This window comes from Gymnoscopelus braueri, assembly GCF_963280865.1.
Source record: "Gymnoscopelus braueri genome assembly, chromosome: 19".
NCBI lineage: Eukaryota > Metazoa > Chordata > Actinopteri > Myctophiformes > Myctophidae > Gymnoscopelus > Gymnoscopelus braueri.
The window spans coordinates 20,567,063-20,589,737 of record NC_137621.1 but is presented as its reverse complement, the minus strand read 5'-3'; the positions used below and the strand labels follow the sequence as shown (position 1 = coordinate 20,589,737).

Here is a 22,675-nt window from a genome sequence, read left to right as displayed (position 1 = left end):
GTTACTCGACACTCGAGTCTTGATCAATTCCAAAAAGAACAAGGAAGCTGTTTATTGCAGTAGAACACATCATCATCTTACATATTCCCACATGCACATCATACAGTATGAGTATGGAAAGCCATCAGGGTGGGAGACATTACAGTGTACACCGTACATCATTTAGAAAGGTTAAAAGTTACTTAAAATAGTATTAAAATCCCTAGCAACAATTTTCATCACCACCATGATATCATATACTGTAGGCAGCACCAAAGTGCAGTGTCTTAAACCCTTTGGCTGTGTAAACTAAAGCTATTGAAATTATAAAGGGGTTCTAGCATACATTTTACTGATAAAATAAAGTGCTCTGATTCCATTTTGGTGTTGATATAAACATATACATAAACTATTTTCTTGAATAAAAACAAAAATAAACAAAAATAACAATACTTTTATATGGAAAGGAACAAAAATCAAAATCAAAACAAGATGTGCCGGAAAGGCCATCCTAAAAGCTATCATCAAAGCTTGAAATCATGTCAATGAAGCTATGGGGACAACAATACTAATAACAATAACAAATGTAGAAATGTCAATAATTATTGTTATGAAATATTTATAGTGATAATAGCAAATCATATTGACAATAACAATAGATATAAATATAGAGTTATCAATATGTAAAGAATATTCTGTGTTGCAGTAATAAGAATAAAGGCAAATATTATCTAGAACAAATAGAAATATGACTATATATATATATATACATTACGGGTGGGACGATATATCGATATCGCGATATATCGCGATACTTTCTCCCGCGATAAATAATCGATATACTGCCGGAAAAAATCGATATATAAAAATAAAAAAATAATAATAATGTAATGATGATTTTGAACTGTTTGGTGCTATTTTATGTGTTTATGAATTGAATACAAGGACTATTGTGATATATCGTTTAGTGAAATTTCATGCAATATATCGTGATATCGAAATATATAGAATATTGTGATATTATTGTTATCGAGGGCCTAATATCGCCACAGATATCGTATCGTGAGATACCCATATCGTCCCACCCCTAATATACATAGTACATACACATACCTATATACTGTATATAAACACACACCCACAAGTATACAAACAAAAATGTGGTTAAGATGTGTTACTTATGTTTGATAGTAAAAGCTGCAATGATTGTTTCTTGAAAGAGCTAAGGCTGGTACAGTCTCTAATATGAAGCGGTAAGCTATTCCAAAAGTGAGGTCCTCTGAATTTGATAAGAGTATTGAGCAGTTGTTGTCCTGAAAAAAGTGGAATGCACATCACCGGCTGACCTAGTGTTATAATTGTGAAGTTCATTATTAAACTGAAATACATTTTGAAAACAGGCTGTAGTTGTGAATTGATTGAAACAAGAAAATGCATATTTGAAAGTTGTTTAGCAGTAACAGTAACCTTTTCTAGGATATCATTATCAATCTGAATATTGGGATTATGAAGCATAAACATCATGCATGCACTTTTCTTTATATTCAAGGATAATTTGTTTGCTTTGAACCAGGTGTCTACATTACTCAACTCTTGGTTAATTTCCAATATTAATTTCTGTTCATCTTTACCAGATAAAAGAATATTGGAGTCGTCCTCATTTATATAAATGAGGAACAGTAGGGGGCCAAGTATTGATCCTTGGGGCACTCCACAGGAAATCAACCTGTAGTCAGTGTTATTCCAAGTTACAAATTGCTTTCCTGCTGATAAGTAGCTCTGAAACCATGACAAGGCTATTCCATATAAGCCATAAAGTGTAAGTTTCTGTAATAAAATGTTGCGATTGACCGTGTCAAATGCCTTAGATAAATCAACATACCGAGTGTAATTTCTTTATTGTCACGAGCTAAGGAGATATTATCAACTAATTGGGAGAGAGCCATCGAAGTGGAATGTTTTTCTCTGAAGCCAAGTCTTTCTAATACTTTAGAAAAGCACGGGAGAATGGATATAGGTCTATAATTGGAAAATGAGGCGGAGTCATCTGCTTTGAAAAGAGGGATAACTTTGGCCAATTTAAATTGTTCCGGAAATACACCCGTCACAAGGGTTTTTATGTGGACATTTAGGTCCACATTAAGGAGAATACATACAGGGACACACATTTTATAGGTGCAGTAAGGTTACATTCACAAAATCATGGCATATGTCTTGATGATACAATAGGCATGTCACTCAGTACTCTATGGGTATAAGTATAGCCTCTCCACCATATATGGCGGCTGCCAATTATAGCAGAGACAGCTCAATACTTTGCCAGCCTTTTTGGGCATCCCAAGTTGTTGAAGCCCTCTAACAACTAGTACTGCCAAATATAAAAACAAATAGTCTGCACCTATAACGTAGCTCTGAGATGGTATGTAGTGGTAGTGTAATGGTGTAGAGTGGTTGGTATTTAATGACCGTGGTCATAACATAAAGGCTTCCTCTAGGCTAAGGTCAAAGCTGCATGCCATCTCTAAATACAGAAACTTCTCTGGACTCTTCATCAACCACATCTGGTGTATTAGCTGTGAAATATGTCTGGGTTATCACAGAGATGGAACATGGATGAAATTACATGGGGTTTGTACTCTACTCACACACACCACACACACACACACACACACATCAGAGACGTGTGTCTTCGGCGTTAGGTTCTGGTGCACTGGACGTGTTCATCCCGAGACGACTGTGTTCAGAGTATCGTTCGCCGCGATGAACATCCAGGTAGGGGTGCCAGTCCTTAGACGGAGAGCTCAAACACTTCACACGCTGCGTGAAGAGGACACACGTCAGGACCAGAACCAATTCTTGGTCAAATTAGACCCCACCCCCATGATACAGTACATCAGCGGTTCTCAAAGTGGGTGGATCTACAAGCTCACAAGCAAGCTTACAGTAGATCTTTTTTTTATTTTTTATTGTAACAGCACAAATATTTTCGAAGGGGGGTCTGTGGCCAAATACATATCAATTTGGAGGTCCTTGACATGAAAAGGTTTGAGAACCACTGCAGTACATACAACTGTTGAATATCTAATGAAACAATCACATACACCAGTGATGTTAAGTAACTGAGTGTAATGCACGGGATGCAAACCAGGGTGTCCCACATGGAAAGCCAACATCTTAACAGCTAGACTAAAGGACATTCCCCATTTCCCCATAGATCGGGGGAGATATTAGACTTTTAGGTCATCAGGCTGAGGCTGTGAGCCACTGTGTACTCCAGTACTGTACTTAAGTACAATTGGAGTATTTCCAATACTTTTACTTTTGCTTACTTTGCTTTTCTAAAACGGTTACAAATATGGCAACATGAAAATCATAGACACGTCCCATTTAAAACAGTTCTTAATAATTCACTACAAGAACAACTTCTACAAGAAAGTAGTTCACCTTCCGGCCACCAGGAAGAGCCACTTCCTCATGACAGAGACTAGTGCCTGTTAATATAGCCAGGCTGTGTGAAGATGTCAACTTTTCTCAAACAAACAAGTAGAGAAACTAAACGTAACTGTTACTGTAGGTTAGGTAAATCTCATGGTAAGATATTCGATAGAAATTCATAATTTTTTAAAGCCAGATCAAGGAACGGGACTAGCCGTCTTAGAAATAGCAGATCTACAAGCTCACAAACTTGAAATGGGACATTCTGCACAATTACTTTTAGTACTTTAAGTACACTTTGATGCCAATACTTTTGTACTTTTACTTAAGTAAATGTTTAAAACTTTTTACTAGTATTTCTACATTGTGGTATTGATACTTTTACTTGAGTAAAAAAAAATATTTTACTTCTTCCATCACTACAGACACACACACTCACCTGCCACAGGTTGCCCTCTGCTCCCATCAGTTTATACACAGCAATGAGAGGAATCCAGAGGATGCAGAAGAGAGCCATGCACCACCCCAGTGCCAGGCCCCAGGCTGGGAACTCGACATCTCCATAGGTAGGAGCAACGAACGTTGCCAGAGACCAGATCAGGATCACCTGAGCACAGAACAAAGGCCATGGCAGTGTTTGTTTAGACCAGAGGTCTTCCAACGTCAGACTAGTTTGACAGCACTGTCATTGTGTAGCGTTGTGTTGGATTCATGTTATGTGTATTTTCAGATAGTTAAACCCTAAATAATTGGAAAACTTGTTCTTGGTCTGTTTTTTTCCCCCTCTACACCAAACCTCTTTGCCGAAAATAGACAATCTACAAGCTCACAACGCCTCGCAGTGCGAGGCGTTGTGAGCTTGTAGATCTGCCATTTTCGTCTAATGTTCCCCTCAGAAAAGGGATGCTAGGTAAGGGTTCAAGTGTTTGATGAAAAAAAAAGTTTGTATCACACAAATATTTGGGACGTAAGGTAAATCCTACAGGAAACGCAATATCGCTATCGGTCGATGTGACCGTGCAGTTAATCGGTAATCAGATATAAAAATTTTACATTGTGCATCAGGAAAGACAATGTGCTACAGTGCTATGACAGTTATGTAAGTGATAATGCACAGAGAGCAAGTTATTTTTCAGTGTTGTGGTGTAATATAATGTACAAAGTGATGTAAAGGGACAGTGTTTGAGACTGTACTGCACTCACTAGGATGATGCAGGGAGTGATGAAGAACCAGCAAATTCTCCACCAAAGCCAGAAACAGAAGCTCTTCTTCCCAATCATCATTTCTATGTCTTCAATCAAACGGTTAACACCTGGACAGCATATTAGAGACACACAAATATGCACATTATATCGTCGCTGTCGGGCAGAAACCAGCTATCTAAATTTGTCAACTTTTAAATTACTTTGCTTGTTGCTACAAATATGGCAACATGAAAATCATAGACACGTCTCATTTACATCTCCACATCTGTTCACATTTACAGTACCATATATGTAGATGAAGGCGATGAACTCAAAGAAACCAGTAATTAGCAGAACCCAGCTTGTAACAAAAGTGTCTATCAGAGTCACCCAGTATATTCCTGCCTGTCTCACACACACACACACACACACACACACACACACACACACACACACACACACACACACACACACACACACACACACACACACACACACACACAAATAATTAATTAATGTCCACATAAGAGATACAATACAAGGACACAAATATTTACACGGTGCTATGTAACATTTTACAGTCAGCAAATCAATTACCCAAACACCCCTCAGGGGTACAAGTAACAGCGTCTTCGCTGTTACTTGCTATCAATAATAGAAGTGATTGCACAGAATTTTGCAATTTTGGAAGATGACGTACCCTTGTGACACAGGGCAAGCCGAGAAGGAACAGAACGGTACAGGTTACCACAGTTATCAGGAGTCGCTTAGATTTGAAGAACTTCGGGTAGGCATCTGCCACGCAGGTCATGAGCGTCTCTAATGACAGGAAGGAATTCAATTACATTTTTATAGGGCTCAATTGTCTTTACGGCTAGGCGTGGGTTTAGTGTGGTTAAGTTAAAGATCAATGCCGTCTGATGGCTGAATATCCACTGTCAGTCATTGGCAAATTTGAAACTCACCAATCCCGCCAAACTGCGAGCCCAGACCAAGAGTTACCAGCATGAGGAAAAAAAGAATGGACCATAGGGGAGATACGGGCAACGTCGCCAATGCATCTGGATACGCAATGAATGCAAGACCAAATCCTGCACACAAATACAGGTACAGTAGAAAGGAGAATATTATCAAACAGAGTTCGGGGGGCAACAGTTCATCAAACTGAGTGTCTATATATACGATTGGCCATGTTAGGGGGAGGGAAGTCGAGCACGGAGGGTGATCTTTGTCACTGCACCTTACGGACTCTTATGGATTGGGGCGACACCTGTCAGCAGGGAGTGTTGGGTAGGGGGAGTTAGACAGAGGCGCTGCGTCCTCCCGGTGGGGGCTTCTCCTCACTGGCAGGTGAGTACAACAGCAGTGGCAACACACATAAAACACACATAAATCTGTGTGGGGAGGAATTAATGTTTTTTAATCGATTTTCCAAAACACCAAAAATAGTAGATCTACAAGTGGCATTGTGAGCTTGTAGATCACCTATTTTAGGTGTTATATGTATATACTGTATGCTTCCTGTTTTATTGATTAATCAAAAAAGTAATTGATAAAATAGCTATATCCGATTTTCCAATATTGTCCAACTCTTAATTTCTGATTCTGATATCAACTGATACCGATATACACAGGCTTTTTTCACCAAAACTAAAGTCAGGTAACAACATCACATATCTCCATATGTCGTGGAATTAACACATCATGCCTCATTTTATTGTGATGACCCACGGGATGCATTCATATCGGACATCTCTAAATGTTTTGCATCTAGAGTGTTCTCTCTCACCTGCGTTGGCAACCTCAGAAACATGCTTCCCGGAGACGCGAGCTATGTGTCCCAAAATAGAAAATATGGCAAAGCCAGCAAACACACTGGTTCCTAGGAGCAGATGAAACAAAGACAATCAGGGATTAGATCGTCGCTGTCAGGTGGAAACCTTGTATATCCAAAACTGTTACTTTTCAGAAAATGGCAAAAAAATAATAAATAAACTGTGTTCCAATGGATCCAATGTACTAGATACGTAGTCACACGCTCTTGGTAATATTTACAGTAATTGGTTCAATGTTTATAAAACCCACAGACAGACTAACCAACCAAATTTAGATCTGCTAGCTTGTGTGTGTGTGTGTGTGTGGGTGTGTGTGTGTGTGTGTGTGCGTGCGTGCGTGCGTGCGTGCGTGCGTGCGTGCGTGCGTGCGTGCGTGCGTGCGTGCGTGTGCGTAAACTGAGTGTGCGGGTACATAAGAGTAAAGATTATTTTGTAAAGGTTCCTCAGACACTGACTGTAGCAGTCTCGTTGATTTTGCTCTGTTTTCGAAACTCGACAAGAAGCCTATTCATTTCTTATCTGAAAACGTTACAACAAAAACAAAGAATGTACAGTACTTACCACTGTCAGCGAGTGTGACAACAACAGTGTCCCTGAACACCTTGTTATGGAACTTATTGTAGGAGGACAGACAGATGTTTGGACCCGACGCAGCAGCGAGAGAATTAAGGACCTGAGTTGCTGCATCTTTCCAGACCTTATGGTAATTGATGACATTATTGTGTTAATTATGTATGCTCTGTGGTTGAATTGAATACATACCACAATGGAAACAGGTCCCCAAGACTTTTTTGCGTTATCCTTTTAGCTTTAATGTCTTACTGTACCACGTGCTGTTTACATTTCTGTCTAATAGAGTATTCAATCAATCAATCAATCAATCAATCAATCAATCAATCAATCAATCAAACCTTAATTACAGAGCAAATTTATTTTAAACACTATTTTCTGGGGACAACTTTTGACCAAGTAAAAAAAAGGGGGGGGGTCTTGTCTATACCTCTGCTTCACCAAGTTTAGACATATTGGACTGAGAACCAATGTAGTAATCGATCCCATCCCAGGCGCCTTCCAGTGTCAAACCTCTGATCAGCAAGATAAGCAGCACTACATAAGGGAATATGGCTGTGAAATACACCACCTGATGGAGAAGGAAAGCACAAGCATATATAATATTTGGGTACTTTCTTGCGGTTTACATAAAGTATGCATAGGCTAACCAGCTTATCACTGAAACATTCAGCTATCAGTGGAGGTTGTTAACACTGAAATAAGTGATCTTAATATCTGTTTTGTGAAAGAAAGAAAGATAGAAAGAAAGAATGTGAGTTCAGCAGGTATAGAGAAAGCAGATATACTGTACTTTGCCAGATGACTTGATGCCTTTGCAAACGGCCGCTGCTATCAGAATCCAGGCCAGCAGCAGACAGAGGGCAAGGTGCCATATTATCGGTCCGGTTTCATCAAGACCACTGGATCGTTGCAGCGCCACGAGACTGAGGACAGAGAGAGAGAGAGAGAGACGGACTGTTATGGTCAAAAGGACCAAAGAATCCACAGTGTTCATTTAACTCTGGGAGTGTACAAATGTAACCAAATGGTGCATTTACAATGTGCATTACATTCATCCATTCACTCTGAGGAAGAAATGATATGGCTGCTTCTATCTAACCTTTATATTTTACTATCACTTATAATACTTCTACAATACATTATGGTATGTGACAGCTTGTAAGAGCCTAAATGTCTCCACTAGGCCTAATAGCTATTGTTGTGTACAGCCTATCTTGTTATGGTTCGGTTTTGATCTCTGCCCAGTGCTTACTCCCAGTATTGCTCGCTAGCGCTCTCTGGACAGGTCCCATTTTCCAGAATCCGGCTAGTCACTGGCAGACCTGTTAGATTGCACCCCTCTGGAAAGAAAAAAGGATCGATAGCGAAGATACTGAAGATTATGATCAAGTCAAGTGGGTACAAATGTAGCATTTACCAAAGGCCGTCTCATTGCATCAAATTATTGGCTAAGGAATGCGACAAAAACTAAAACATCTACATGAATTCAAGGTTTCATGCGGTGTGTAATTGATAGAAAATAAGTCATCTTTTGGGTGAACTACTCCTTTAAAATGATAAGAGTGGTATCGAACCTGTGGTACTCCATGGAAGGGGATATTGGAAGGAAGCAAACAAGTAGTAGAGACCGTAGGAGATGATCACATTGTAATAAATGGACACCATTACCATCACCACTGCCATGGAAACTCCAACACCTTGAGCAGAGAAGAAAAAAAAGAGATACTTTTATTTGATTCACAGTTATTTATGAGCACATATTTGAGATGTGTGTCGAACTTCAAATTGAAACAGATTAGACAGGTTGATTAAATGAGATGGATTGTCACAGATTGTTTGGTTTCTTCTCTAAGACTGAATCAGGTTAAGTAAATCCTGGATGAGATAAAAAAGGATGGCAAACACAGGAGTGGCCTCCAACATTTAGTGAGAGAGCAGACTTAAGACTTTCTTAGAAAACTTTCATGTCTTCTGAGAGGTCATTTGTGGTACAGCACAGAACATACAGATTTTTTTTTTTTTTTCCCCAGAAAACTCTTAGGATTTAGAAGGCATTTTGTAAACCTATTATCTCCATACCCACCTTGGAGTATTGGCACTGCACTCCAGACCTTGATAGGTCCTTGACTGGTGAATTGTCCAATGGAGCTCTCCAAGAAAAACATGGGAATTCCAATCACCATCAACATCACAAAGTAGGAGATGAGAAAGGCACCTGCATGGTCACGTGAACATTGAGAGGGGCGTTGGGGGTTGTAATGGATTTGGGGCAGAAAAGAAAGAGCACAAGTTCATGAATATTTACCATTTTACAGGGGGTCCAAATGCATATCAATTTGGGGGTCCTTGACATGAAAATGTTTGAGACCCACTGCGTTAGATCAGTGGTTCTCAAAGTGGGGTCCGGGGACACCCAGGGGTCCTTGAGGGAGGGGGTTCCAGGCGGTCCCCAGCTAAATTGTTGATAGTCAGGAACCAAATGGACCTTTACAGATCTAAGAGTGAACAAATGCAACGGGTCCATTTGGTTTCATTTGTACACTCTCAGAGTTATGGGGATCTGTGGCCTTAATTATGCACATCAAACTGCCGAGTCCTTGAAATTAACATGTTTGAGAACCACTGTATGTAAGATCATTTTAAATAGAGTCCAGAGGGAAGCACGCACATCCCACAAGAACTTTTCAGGTGCTGAACAACAATACGTAGGCTACATTGGAGGAAAGGAAGGGAAGTTAGCACACTGTAGCTCCCAGTAAAATATGTATTAAGTTAAGTCTTTAAACAACGTTTCGACCACTGTGGGTCTTCATCAGGTCGCAGGTAGAGACCTGATGAAGGGAGCTACAGTGTGCGAACTTCCCTTCCTGTCCTAAGATCATTTTACTTACCCCCGCCATTCTTGAAGCACATATAGGGGAAACGCCAGACGTTGCCGAGCCCAACAGCATTGCCAATCATGGAGAGAAGGTACTCCCTTTTATTGGTCCAGGTTTCACGCTGTTCATCGCCATCCTTATCGTCCAAATGGGAGTCCTGAGGGAACGAGAAAAGAGTCACATATACATACTTCTGACTCCTTGTGCATTTCTGAGTCAAACGATGACAAGAACTACAGCCAATCAAATCACTTCAAACTGCAGGTTAGTGTGGTACATGTGATGCCATTGTTGGCATGAAAAGGCACCAGGCCATGGAGGGAAAGGCTAAAGATACTGGCTGTTAATGCCTTGTGTCAATTATCTTTACTAGACCATACCCGTAGGGGGATATGAGCACCCAAAGTGTGCAATTTGGCTTATGCGCTGAGAACAGACAGTTTATCAGGGATCGAAAGTGAGTTTGTACTGTGTAGTGCAGTGGTTCTCAAACTTTTTCATGGCAAGGACCCCCAAATTGACACTTGTTAGCCCGCGGACCCCCATTTGAAAAGATATGCCAGGGACCCCCATAAGAGAAGATTTTTTTACGGCTCTAGCAGTGAATCTCAACCATTTTAATTTCAAGGACCCCCAGTTTGACATGTATTAGGGCTACGGACCCCCATTTAATGGCATTTCTATCCCACCCCAGTTTATATCGTAAAATGTATGTTAATTTAACTCTGAGAGTGTACAAATGGAACCAAATGGACCCGTTAGAGTCCATTTGGTTCCATTTGTACACTCTCAGAGTTACAGACCCATAAGGGTCCATTTGGTGCCTAATCTATCATTTAGCTGGGGACCCCCTGGAACTCCCTCAAGGACCCCTGGGGGTCCCCGGATCCCACTTTGAGAACCTATGGTGTAGTGTGTACACACACACACACGCACATCCCGTCGTGGAGGAACAGAACACATACAAACACCCGCGCATATAAAGATCTAACAGTCGGAGCCGTTCCCCGTCGGCCGTCGCCAACACACACACGCGCACAAACAAACAAACAAACACACACACACACACACACACACACACACACACACACACACACACACACACACACACACACACACCACCTTAAATCAAGCATGTGAAACAATTATATAGCAAAACTGCCGAAAATGTCTTCAATATTTCAACCAACACAAACGGAGCCAATCGTAACCTCTCCCTCCGCTGTATAGCTCCGAGATGGTTCCACACTCGGTGTCTGTGGGGGCGAGTCGACACCGGCTAATATTTTCCACTATGCATGATTCTAGCCTACACCTGTACACCTAAGACCGACTCTAATAATAATAGGCTAATTTCAAAGCGCTAATTATAGTAATTTTGATCATGTCCAATACACATTACGCATGCCGTCTGCTGGTGTTTGAGACACGCACGCAGTCACAGACACAGTTTCCTTAGGAGAGTGGAGGAAAGTTTGGCAAGGAGCTGTATGAGCACACCATACATTTACGCACCGCACCCAGCAACACCTCCATTGCCATTTGGGAAAGGGCCCCCAGTCCCCCACTGATAAGCCTTTATTTCATGCATGGATGAAACCTCATTAATGTTCTAGATAGAATTCGAGACATAGTACTTTTGAATAAACATTATGCTGGCATGAAAGGCTATGGGGGAAAGATGCATTCCCACTTTAACTCATTCTTACATACAGAATGCCTGTTTTGCGCAAACCAGCATGCTATTGGACACAGACGCAGTCGCAGATCATCTGAATTGTAACTCCTATAGACGCATTCACACACAGACGGTTGGCTATTAGTAAAATGTTGGCATTTTACTGTTTGTTGCAGCCATATAATTATGAGCAATTAGTATCAATTGTTAATATAAATTAGCTACAGCGTCGACTCTAACAGGTGTTTGTCTTACCTGCTGCTCAACATCGGCAGAAGTCCCGATAATATTGTCCGTGGATTTCTCCATCACGTTAAGTAGCAGGTCTACTCTTGACCCAGGAGACAACTCAAATAACTTTCTCGTTTGAAGCCAACTCCCTGATTAGTACTTAGCTGATCCACGTAAAGTGGGTGTGTGTGAGAGCTGTATATGGTAACGGTGATTTTTTTTTTAACCCTTTAAGACCTGAGGCGTTTTCTAAATCCTAACAGTTTTTTTTTTTTTTTTCAAAAATAGCAGATCTACAGGCTCATAGCGCGGCACTCGGTGCCATGCTATGAGCTTGTAGATCTGCTATTTTTGAATAGGCAAAGAAATCTAAAGTGACACAGATGCAGTTCCAGGTCTTATGGATAGGGTATTTATTTATTGACGTCACATGCACGCGCGCGCGCACATGTGCGCTGCGCACAGAACAGCTGATTTGAGTCAACTCGTGAGGAGACCAGAATTGATCCATTGATTGAATTGATTGATTGAATACTTTATTAGAAGTTTTCAGAAAAAAGCACATGAAAGTACAGTTCAATACAAGGTCAGCTAATAGGAATTTAAAAAAAAACAAGAATGCCATTGGCTTGTTTCCATTGGGGTCCTTTGTACTCAATTCATAGTGACATTAAATGACAAACAGATATACACTATATGCAGAACATCATATAGGCCTAAGCAGTTTTAAAAAATAAATAAAAAATATGTCCATTAATGAATTATTTTCCTTTTAGTTTTATATCAATCTCTCATAGACTCACCCACACATAAGTAGGCTATACTCAAAATAATCCACACTTGTCTTTACTTGAATGACAGGGATAACCTCGTTAGAGTGTCTGGTGTCTGGTACAGGCATAGGGTGGCCACCAGCAGAACCTCAGAAAGGAGGACACTTCAAGGACCCCCAATTGATATATTTTATAACCGCAGACCCCCTTCTCAAAATATGTTGAATGAAACGGGAGATTTACCAAGACATAAATGACACACTAATCTCTCACAAAAACCGGACAATGACTGACACACTGACACACGCACACACGCACGCACGCACACACACACACACACACACACACACACACACACACACACACACACACACACACACACACACACACACACACACACACACACACACACCACACACTCTCTCACACACACACACACACACACACACACACACACACACACACACACACACACACACACACACACACACACACACACACACACACACACACACACACACACACACATCTGAGAATGTTTTGGGCTAGGGAGTAGGGACCATGAGAAGTGAAGATTTGTGTCAAAAGATTTTTGTGCCAAGAGATGGTTTTTGAGATTTTTTATAAAAAAAAGTTGATTAAAAAAAAAACTACAAAACTATAGGCCTACAAGCTCGCAGCTGTGATCGTGTACACCAGCTATTTTTGAATAGCCACCGGCCCACCGCATAAATGCTAAGTGGTTAAAATGATTGTGATGCTGTTGGGGACCCCGTGGAACCTCTCCAAGGACCCCTGGCACTTTGAGAACCAATGGAGTAAAGCAATCAACTGTAATTTAGATTTAGCAATACATATTGGATATTAAATATTAGTTGGATATTTTTGTATTACAACCTGAGTCTATAATAATAATAGCTCGGATTCATATAGCAACATACCACATCAGATTTATAAAAAATACCACATTACACTCATGGCATGATGTAGTCCTGGTTCAGAGCGTTAGTGAGTTCTTTCTAACTGATGTTAGAGAGAACTCGCTAACGCTCTGAACCAGGGCTTGGCATGACGCAGCACATCATTATCAATAAAATCAATGATTAACTAGACGCGTCGCAATTCAGGGCAATTGCAAAGTGTGGTTGCGCCGACGCCGGTCGCGGCCGCCTGGACTCGAGGAATACGCTTGGAGGTATACCGTCGGAGGCCGCGTGACGTGCGATTCGAATTCGGTGCTGATTGAATCCCGCGTTCGTGACACGTGCCGTTTTGATTTGAGGAAATAGGCCCCTCCCACTAAAGAAACAGGACCCTCCCACAAATGTAACGGCCCAATCATATTGTCACCTCACTCCTGAGATCACTTGCTTTTCATTTTGAAGGGACTGATCCCCCCAAAAATCATGTTTTACGGTCATTACGGTCATACGGTGACATTTTGCGCATTTGTGGCACCCCCTATGGGTCAAAGTGGAAATGCTTTTGGGGATTTGTTGAATAAAGCACCCTCATCATGTGATTCAAATTTGGGATTGACCGGACGTTTCGTTTGTGATTTTTGGCATTCTTTGTAAAACGGGCCCCTCCCTCTAAATTTGGAAGCCAATTACGAACAAACGGTAAGGACTATCAAAATGCCGTTTTTTCACTTTTCCATTAAAGTGGATGGGGAAATGTAATGCACTAATAAATCAATATCAATAAAACTATGCACCTCCCCTCCAAGTCTTGTAACTGTAGCCCTTATGGTTTCCGAGAAAAAAATACTTGAATGGGAGTTTTTGCAATTCCCATTAAAGTGGATGGGTAAATTTAATGCACTAATAAATCAATATCAAAAAATCTATCCAGACGCAAATGGGCGCCTATATGGAGAGTTGCGTAATGACCCAAGGAATCCAGGGAAAAGACAATTTTGATTTTACGACCTACGGTTCAAGAGTTATAGGCCAAAAGGTAAAGTGGGCTGTTATAGCGCCACCATGAGGCCGAATGGTGTAATATTTGTTTCAATAATTTGGCAATAAACTATGAACCTCCCCTCCAAATCTGGTAACTCTAGCTCTTACGGTTTCTGAGAAAAAAATACTTGAATTTGAGTTTTTTCACTTTTCCATTAAAGTGGATGGGGAAATTTAATGCACTAATAAATCAATATCAATAAAACTATGCAACCAATCTCTTAGCAAAGTACAAGCAGTCTATTCCCGATGAAGCCGGTCATTATGACACATGGCACGAAATTGGGAAAAATAAACTGTGGGAGAAATAGCGAGTAAGAAAAAAGTTTATCTAGAAAGAAAGAATATGAAACTAGAAAAAGTGCTCCTCGGAGCACAGGTCTCCGCCAGGTCAGGTAAGTTATTGTGTCCTCCTGGTGGCGCTATAATAGGCCAATGTCTAAAGGGTACCATTTGTTCTTAGGCCTTGCACGGCAATCGGACACTGCATTCATGGTTTGAGGCATTTTGTGCAACATATTTTTTTGCTAAATTAGATCTGCTGGTGGCGCTATAACAGGCCAATGTTAAAAGGGTGGCATTTGTTCCTCAACATAGTGTGAATGTGCGTGCAAAGTTTGACCGCAATCGGACGGTGCGTTCATGATTTGCGGAATTTTGTTCAAAACAAGCCACTACTGCAAACTTTAGATGTCAATCTTAGCCAATGAGGATGGAATAAAAAAACACATCCGTCTTGATCATATGACTATGGAGATCATGTGCACCGATTTGAGTGAAATTTGGATAAAATCGGAAGGAGTAATATAAACAAATGTATTTTACATAAGTCGGCCTTCTGGTGGCGCTATAAAAGTCAGATGGGAAAAATGCAGGGCAAAGGTTTTTCCTTGACCTCTAGGGAGTGCGCATACAAAATTTTACACAGATCGGTGCAGTTATAGGTAAAAACATGAATCGGCCTGTTATAGCGCCACCACGAGGCTGATTAGAAAATGTTCTAGTGGCATTTCTTCCTCGGCATAGTGGAAATATGCGTGCAAAATTTCACCGAAATTGCATGCTGTGTTCATGATTTGAGGCATTTTGTTGAAAATGGAGCACTCCTGCAAACTTTGGAAGCCATTTTTAGCCAATCAGGATGAAAATATGAACAATCTGAAAGAAAAGTTTTGTTTAATGACTATAGAGATACTGTGTACCGATTTGCGAGATTTTTGGACAAAATCTGTAGGAGTACTGTCAAAAAATATGTTTTGCACAAATCGGCCTCCTGGTGGCGCTATAAAAGGCCCATGTGAAAAATTTGGGGCAGAAGTTCGGAATTGGCATCCAGGGAGTGTGTGTGCACAGTTTCGCTGCGATCAAGCCAACGGTGGCGGAGATTAGCTGGTGACAGACGGACACACACACGGACACACGGACGGACGGACGGAGGGTAAAACATACTCTCTCGCCATGCCTTTCGGCCTGGCGGAGACAATAAAGTCGGTAGAGTACTATAGTCTGGTTGCCCATTCGGGCAACCACACTAATTATAGGCTAAGCCCTATTGTGAACTGCATTCTCTTTTGTTTTTGAGCTAGTGACTCAGGAATAACAAATTACGTAAATTGAATCCAACCACTTCCATTTCATGTATTTATTGCAACAAATGCCAATCAAGAATTAAATTAAAAAACAGCTGTGCTGTGAACAATTTAGGCTAACAAGTACAAAGTATTATGGCATTGTATGACATTACTAGCGTAGGCCTACTGTATGGCATTTTGTTTAAACTAAAGTATTGCATGACTTCATTTTTTATGACATAGTATGACTTTTTTTCATCTACTATTGTAACTGAATTAATAACAAGCTAAACTCCTTTTTTTGCATCAACACCTCCAAGGAACAGTCCATGTGATTAGCAGGATGTTACTGAAGAAAAGGTGAAATTGAAAACAATTAGAAAAATAATCATACATTGATGAATATATGAATAATAATAATAATCATAATAAATAATAATAATCTTAGTCGAACATCATTATGTTTCTCTTACAGGCCTAGCAGGTTAATAGGTGGGTATAAGCATACAGTATTTTTAACATTTAGCTTTTAAGTAACAGTTTCCCTTCCAGCAGGTTACCAAATATAGCCTACAGGTTGGTTGATTGATTGATTGATTGATTGATGTACTTTATTTAGTAAGACATGAGAACAACAGTACATGGAAGTACAAATTCACAATACAAGGTCTACTAAACTGGAAGACTCATTAAGCACTGAGCTTGTTTAAGATGAGATCCCCATGCACACAAATCATGATAACATATAAGAGACAGACAGATATACACACTACTATACAGAACGTCATACAATCAGCTTACAGGTTACTGGTATGAAGAGTGAAAAATATGTACAAGAGAAGGAAAAAAAGGGGGATGGGGGGGGGGAGTAGGGGGGTAGGTTAAGACTTAGACAGGGGCCATTTTCGAATTGCAGCCTCCTGAAGGTGTATCTTTAGGGCAGTTTTGAAAGTGAGTAGGGTTTTACATAGCATGAGAACGAGTTCATTCCCTTTGTTGAGCCAAATCTGGGAACATGATTCGTGGAGCTGCCTCTGGTGTTATGATCTGGACTTCATTAACGTTTTGGAAGTATTTTGACAAATACAGGGGGATCCCAATGTTGTGGTGTATCTTGAAGACCAGGCCCATAGCAAGTTGCTGTACTTATCTGTCCTCAACCCTAAGCTATCCAATCCTAGCAAAATGAGCAGGGGTTAGATGGGTTTTGGGATGTTTGGAGCCTTGTTTTTAAGGCCTTGGAGGTGTTGTGATACCATGAGTAATAATAATCGTAATAACCTTGTATGAGGGCCCCTGCAAGAATCTTCAGAGTATTCTTACTGACTAGACGTCCAATCCTATACAAAAAGCGTATTCTTTGGTTGACCTTTTTGATCACTTTCAGCGTTTTTGTTACCGGAGAGGTTTGCCTCCAAGATGGAACCCAGGTAGGTAAAAAAAGGTCTACCTATATTAAGTAGCCTATCCAACTGAATCATTCACTGAATCACTGACTCATTACTGAGGTGTCTAACAACATATTTACTTACTGACAGCCACAACAGAAGAAACAAACAAACGATTAAAGGGGTTTGCTGAGCCTGCATGCATGTTCTCAATCAATCTAATTACACCCTGCTTGACGGAGTTAACATGCGACTACCACACAAAATAAAAGTTGACAGGATGACTGAATGTGTACATCCACTGTAGATGATATTGCTACACACAGAAACACAACCTTGTTTGGTTTTTATGGGGCATTTGTAGGCCTATAATTTAAAAAACACACCTTTTCATTTGCTGGAACAAAAGAGTTTTAAACAGTGGTTCCTACACTTCACACACACATGTGGGGGATCTCAGCTTCAGTCATATGTAAGAATTGATTGATTGATTGATTGATTGATTGATTGAATACTTTATTTAGAAGGTTGCAGAGAAAAAGCACATGCGAGTACAGTTTGCACAGTCAACTAAAATGTATCGCTCATGAAAGCTGCAATGGCTTATTTCAAATGGGATCCTCACGTACTCAATTCATGGAGACATTAAAAGACATACACTACTATGCAGAACATCATACGAACATTTTAAAGGTAAGAAAAAACTAAAAAACAAAGACATACCGTTAACAGTTTGAGGGGGGGGGGTACTTTTACAGGGGCTTTAAGGAAAAAAACACTAGTTTAAACAAAACAATTATGCAAATGTAACACAATCATCATTCCATTTGCTATAAGCTGATGTAGTCATAACCCTCCGGACCTAAGAAAAAGTAACACATTATTTATGTTGAAATATACTGACATAAAACATTTGTCTATCCCTACTGATTTAGTTGACCCAGTGGCCTGACCTCTAGTGCCACTAGACGCATGTATGCAGAGCACACACACACACACACACACACACACACACACACACACACACACACACACACACACACACACACTCACACTCACACTCACACTCACACTCACACTCACACTCACACACACACACACACACACACACACACACACACACACACACACACACACACACAGATATTAAGATATTGTTACAGGTTATATTAGTTCTATGCTTAGTGCAGTGGTTCTCAAAATGGGGTCTGAGGACCCCAAGACCCCATGAGGGGGTTCCAGCTAAATGGTTGATAGTTAAAAACCAAATGGACACTTCTAGGTCTATAACTCCAAGAGTGTATAGATGGAACTAAATGGACGCCTACGGGTCCGTTTGGTTCCATCTGTTACACTCTTGGAGTTATTGGGAGGGGGGGTGTCCATGGCCTAATGCAGGGGTGGGCAATTTTGATGATGGAGAGGGCCACTATATTTCCACACTCACTCCAGAGGGCCACGTTGCTGTACAGAAACCTCTTATCGGCGTATTTTAACTTCTTTTGTAAATTAATGCCGTACTTCGCCATTCAATGTCTCCAAAAAGTAAAAATAGCCGATCTACAAGCTAGATCAGCAATTTTTGCTATTTTTGAATTGGAATCCAGAATATTTTTTGCATTTTTTTAATTAGAATCTTGAAAAGTAACATTTATATTTCATTTCAAATGCATTTAGTTATACGTATGTTAACTTTATGAACTTAAATACAAATACATTGGACATAAAAAATAGAATTGTAATAATTAAAGTGAGTCATGTTTGTATATCAGTATTCCGATATTAACCTGCGGGCCACATTAAGTGAAGGTGAGGGCCGCATGTGGCCCCTGGACCGCCAGTTGCCCATGTATGGCCTAATGCATGCCAAACTTGGGGTCCTTGAAATGACAAAGTTTCAGATCCACTTGTGTCATGTGTATAGTGTATGTAGCCTACTGCATGTACCTGTATATTTACCTCAAATCTAGGAGGCAGGATCTTCTTGGCTCTGTCAGGCTGCCCCACAGCTACACGTCTGTCCTTTGGGACGTCCATGTTTGTCACATTTCTCTAAAAATAACACTCACACACACACACACACACACACACACACACACACACACACACACACACACACACACACACACACACACACACACACTTGAAATATTTTTATTTATGGCCACATAAACAGAAGTACAAGAATGCCTTGTACAAAGGACATAAACACTGCCAGTGCAGTCAGATAATGGGAAAACAGCCAGTTACTAAGTGCATATAAGGCAGAACATTGTTACATACAATAATGTTGGCATACTTGTCAAACACAGCAGACAACAATCATGGGTAAAGGAACAACGCCTCCTCCAAATTGAGCAGCTTCCTATAATAGCTGATATTGAGCAGTACCTTGCTAATTGTTTGGCTCTCCTTTGGGAGAGGCTGGCCATTTGAAGGCCCCTCACAACCAACTTGTGGGTTAGGAAGGCTTCCTCTAAGCTGTAATCAAAAGTACAGCCGACCTATGGTTTTCATTAACAACAATGACATCAGGGGTGTTAGCTGAAATGTTAGAGAACACAGAATCATCATTACACAGGCTAAACATGCTCGGCTTCACAGTAGAATGCTTATACAGCATGATGGAGGACCTGAAAATAGAAGAGACATCTTTTGATATCAAATCCACTATTCTGTCATGCCTACTTATGTAGAGTCCCCTGTATACATGGCACCCATTTAAGATGTGGGACATGGTTTTAGCTATTTGTTGAACACACACGCACACGCACACACACAGAAGCGATACATGAAACGATACACATATTGGAATGCTGACTGGTAGAAAGTCATACTCCTTTTCTGGCGAGACAATAGTGTGCAATGTTTATTTCCACAATGTCCATAACTGTAGCTATCCACTGAGTTGTGACTGGTTCAAGGACAAACCCGCAGAACATTAGAGCCTGTAATATCAGTTAACAACTGGCTGTCCACTGTCTAGAAGCCACATATGTTGGTCTGAACTAATTAAAAGTATTGTCATTTACAGATCTAGACTGCACAGTACCTAACAAGACCGGTACAAAACATGCCCATGTATGGACGAAAGGGGGACAGACTTTTATGGCTGGGGCCTAAGGACAAAGTGACCAAAACCTGTTTTTTGCCCATGTATGGGGAAAAGAGGTACAAAACATGCCCGTGTATGGACGAAAGGGGGACAGACTTTTATGGCTGGGGCCTAAGGACAAAGTGACCATGCCCATGTATGGACGAAACAGGTACAAAGCCTCATGTAAGCCGACCCCTTGGGTCTGGCAAAAAAGGAATTGGATATTGACACTACTTTGAGTTGTCTGCCTGGACTAGCTTCACATCATTAACACTATTATATTTTTTGAAATATTTTGAATACAGTAATTCTGACATGTTTTTACGCAAATATTCTCTCGTGGGGGTCCCTGGCACAAGATATTTTCAAATGGGGGTCTGTGGCCAAGACAGACCATATCAATGTGGGGGTCCTGGACAATGTTTGAGGACCACTGCTCCTACGGTAATAGTGTTGGAGAACCAGACAGCCAAGGAGTCCACCCTTCATCTTCTTCACTCTCCTGCTCCTCTTCCTCACTTGGCCAGGTGTCCTTGAGGTTTCCCCCCACTCCTGTGTCGCCTCATAACTTCACACCTGATGGGGGCAGACAGGGTGTTACACAATGCTATACTCCATAACAGTGTGTTCATCAAAAACAATGAATCAATTCACAAAAGAACACAAAACACACATGCTGCTTTAAAACTGCCTCAAGGAATATCTGGAAGATCTGACTGCTTGTGTATATAAACTTTACTTTTCGGGATTAAAATAAATACCAGCAATAGCAGATCTACACACAAGATAGGGCCTATACACTTAATATTGACTTTTTATGTCATGGAACTTTTGATTATCTGACTTACTATATGTTACAGCACACGATAACAGCTACATTACCTTAAAACTGGTTGAACTGTATTCACCAATATGATCAGGGGTAAGACACAACCCAGAGGTGTTACCGTATACCACTTGTTTCCCTTTCTCTCTACACCAAATCTCTTTGTCAAAATAGCCGATCTAAAGCTCACAACGTATTGCAAAGGTGTTGGGAGGCGAGCTTGTAGATTGGCTATTTTGGGCCAACGTTCCGCCCCAGAGCTATGCCATGGAAATCTAAAATATGCTATACTATACTATGTTGCTCAAAATACATCATGTAATACAGTGACTCTCAACCTGTGGGCAGGGGCCCACTGGTTGGCCATGAGGATATTGCAAGTGGGCCCCAAACAATTGGCAAAACACTAAGATTTTATTGATAATATAACAATACTATAAAAAAATATATGTGTAAAAGAAGTAAAAATTAGTCTTTAAAACATTGAAAATTTGTTTTCATTGTGATTCCGATGAATAGGAACTTAAAGTACACTACGTTAGTTCCAATGATCCGAGCCGGAACACGACTGATTGATGCTCTGAAAATGCACAAGGCCCACCTAACACAGCAGCTGAACTGTTGCTGTGTTAAGTGGTCAGACGTGTGGTCTGTGAACACTTTTGAGATTGTGGGCTCTGATCCAGAAAAGGTTGGGAACCACTATGGAGGTACGCTGGATCTGAGATTATTACTTCCTTAGCCTACTGGCAGCTTGCACAAGATATTTGGCACTAATCAGTCCAATGGTTTTCACTATTAGCCATGGACAGACACAAAGACTTTCTAGATGGCACAGTCCCTAGGAGTTACACCTTAAAAACATGCATAAAATAGTATATAGTACTGTTATGCTATTGCCCATAATTGCCATACTAAGTCTCCCAAAATACACCATAGCGCACTACAGGTATGTCATCCTCAATACTACATAATAGTATAAAAAAAGAAAAACAGATGTGCTATACTATAATGCCCAAACTATGCCATAGTCCATAGACCATGACCAACCTGCAATTGGTGGCATTTAATAAAGTCCTGCATAACTAAACACTGTTAGTGTTACTTTTTTCACAGTAGTAACTAGTAAGAGTATTATTTGCCTTGTTTATGAATACTCTGTATTGAAGCCATAAAGATGCACTAAATCCTTTAATAATTTCCTTCTACAAAACAAAAATAAATGAATAAGCGGATAAGTTGTGAATATCAAGTGAATGCA

At 40.5% G+C, this 22,675-nt stretch overlaps 1 protein-coding gene across 1 annotated transcript; it reads right to left on the bottom strand.

The window, feature by feature from the left end:
- Positions 1–2,652: 2,652 nt before the first annotated feature.
- On the bottom strand, positions 2,653–11,873 carry LOC308074706 (sodium- and chloride-dependent neutral and basic amino acid transporter B(0+)-like; the record flags this gene model as incomplete). The annotated part of the gene is made up of 14 exons (XM_080414211.1): positions 2,653–2,796; positions 3,854–4,021; positions 4,618–4,727; positions 4,905–5,004; positions 5,300–5,418; positions 5,565–5,690; positions 6,389–6,481; positions 6,996–7,131; positions 7,435–7,575; positions 7,798–7,930; positions 8,260–8,347; positions 9,091–9,222; positions 9,899–10,043; positions 11,820–11,873. The coding sequence occupies 14 exons, from the start codon at positions 11,871–11,873 to the stop codon at positions 2,653–2,655; spliced, it is 1,689 nt and encodes a 562-aa protein (XP_080270337.1).
- Between the last annotated feature and the right edge of the window lie 10,802 nt (positions 11,874–22,675).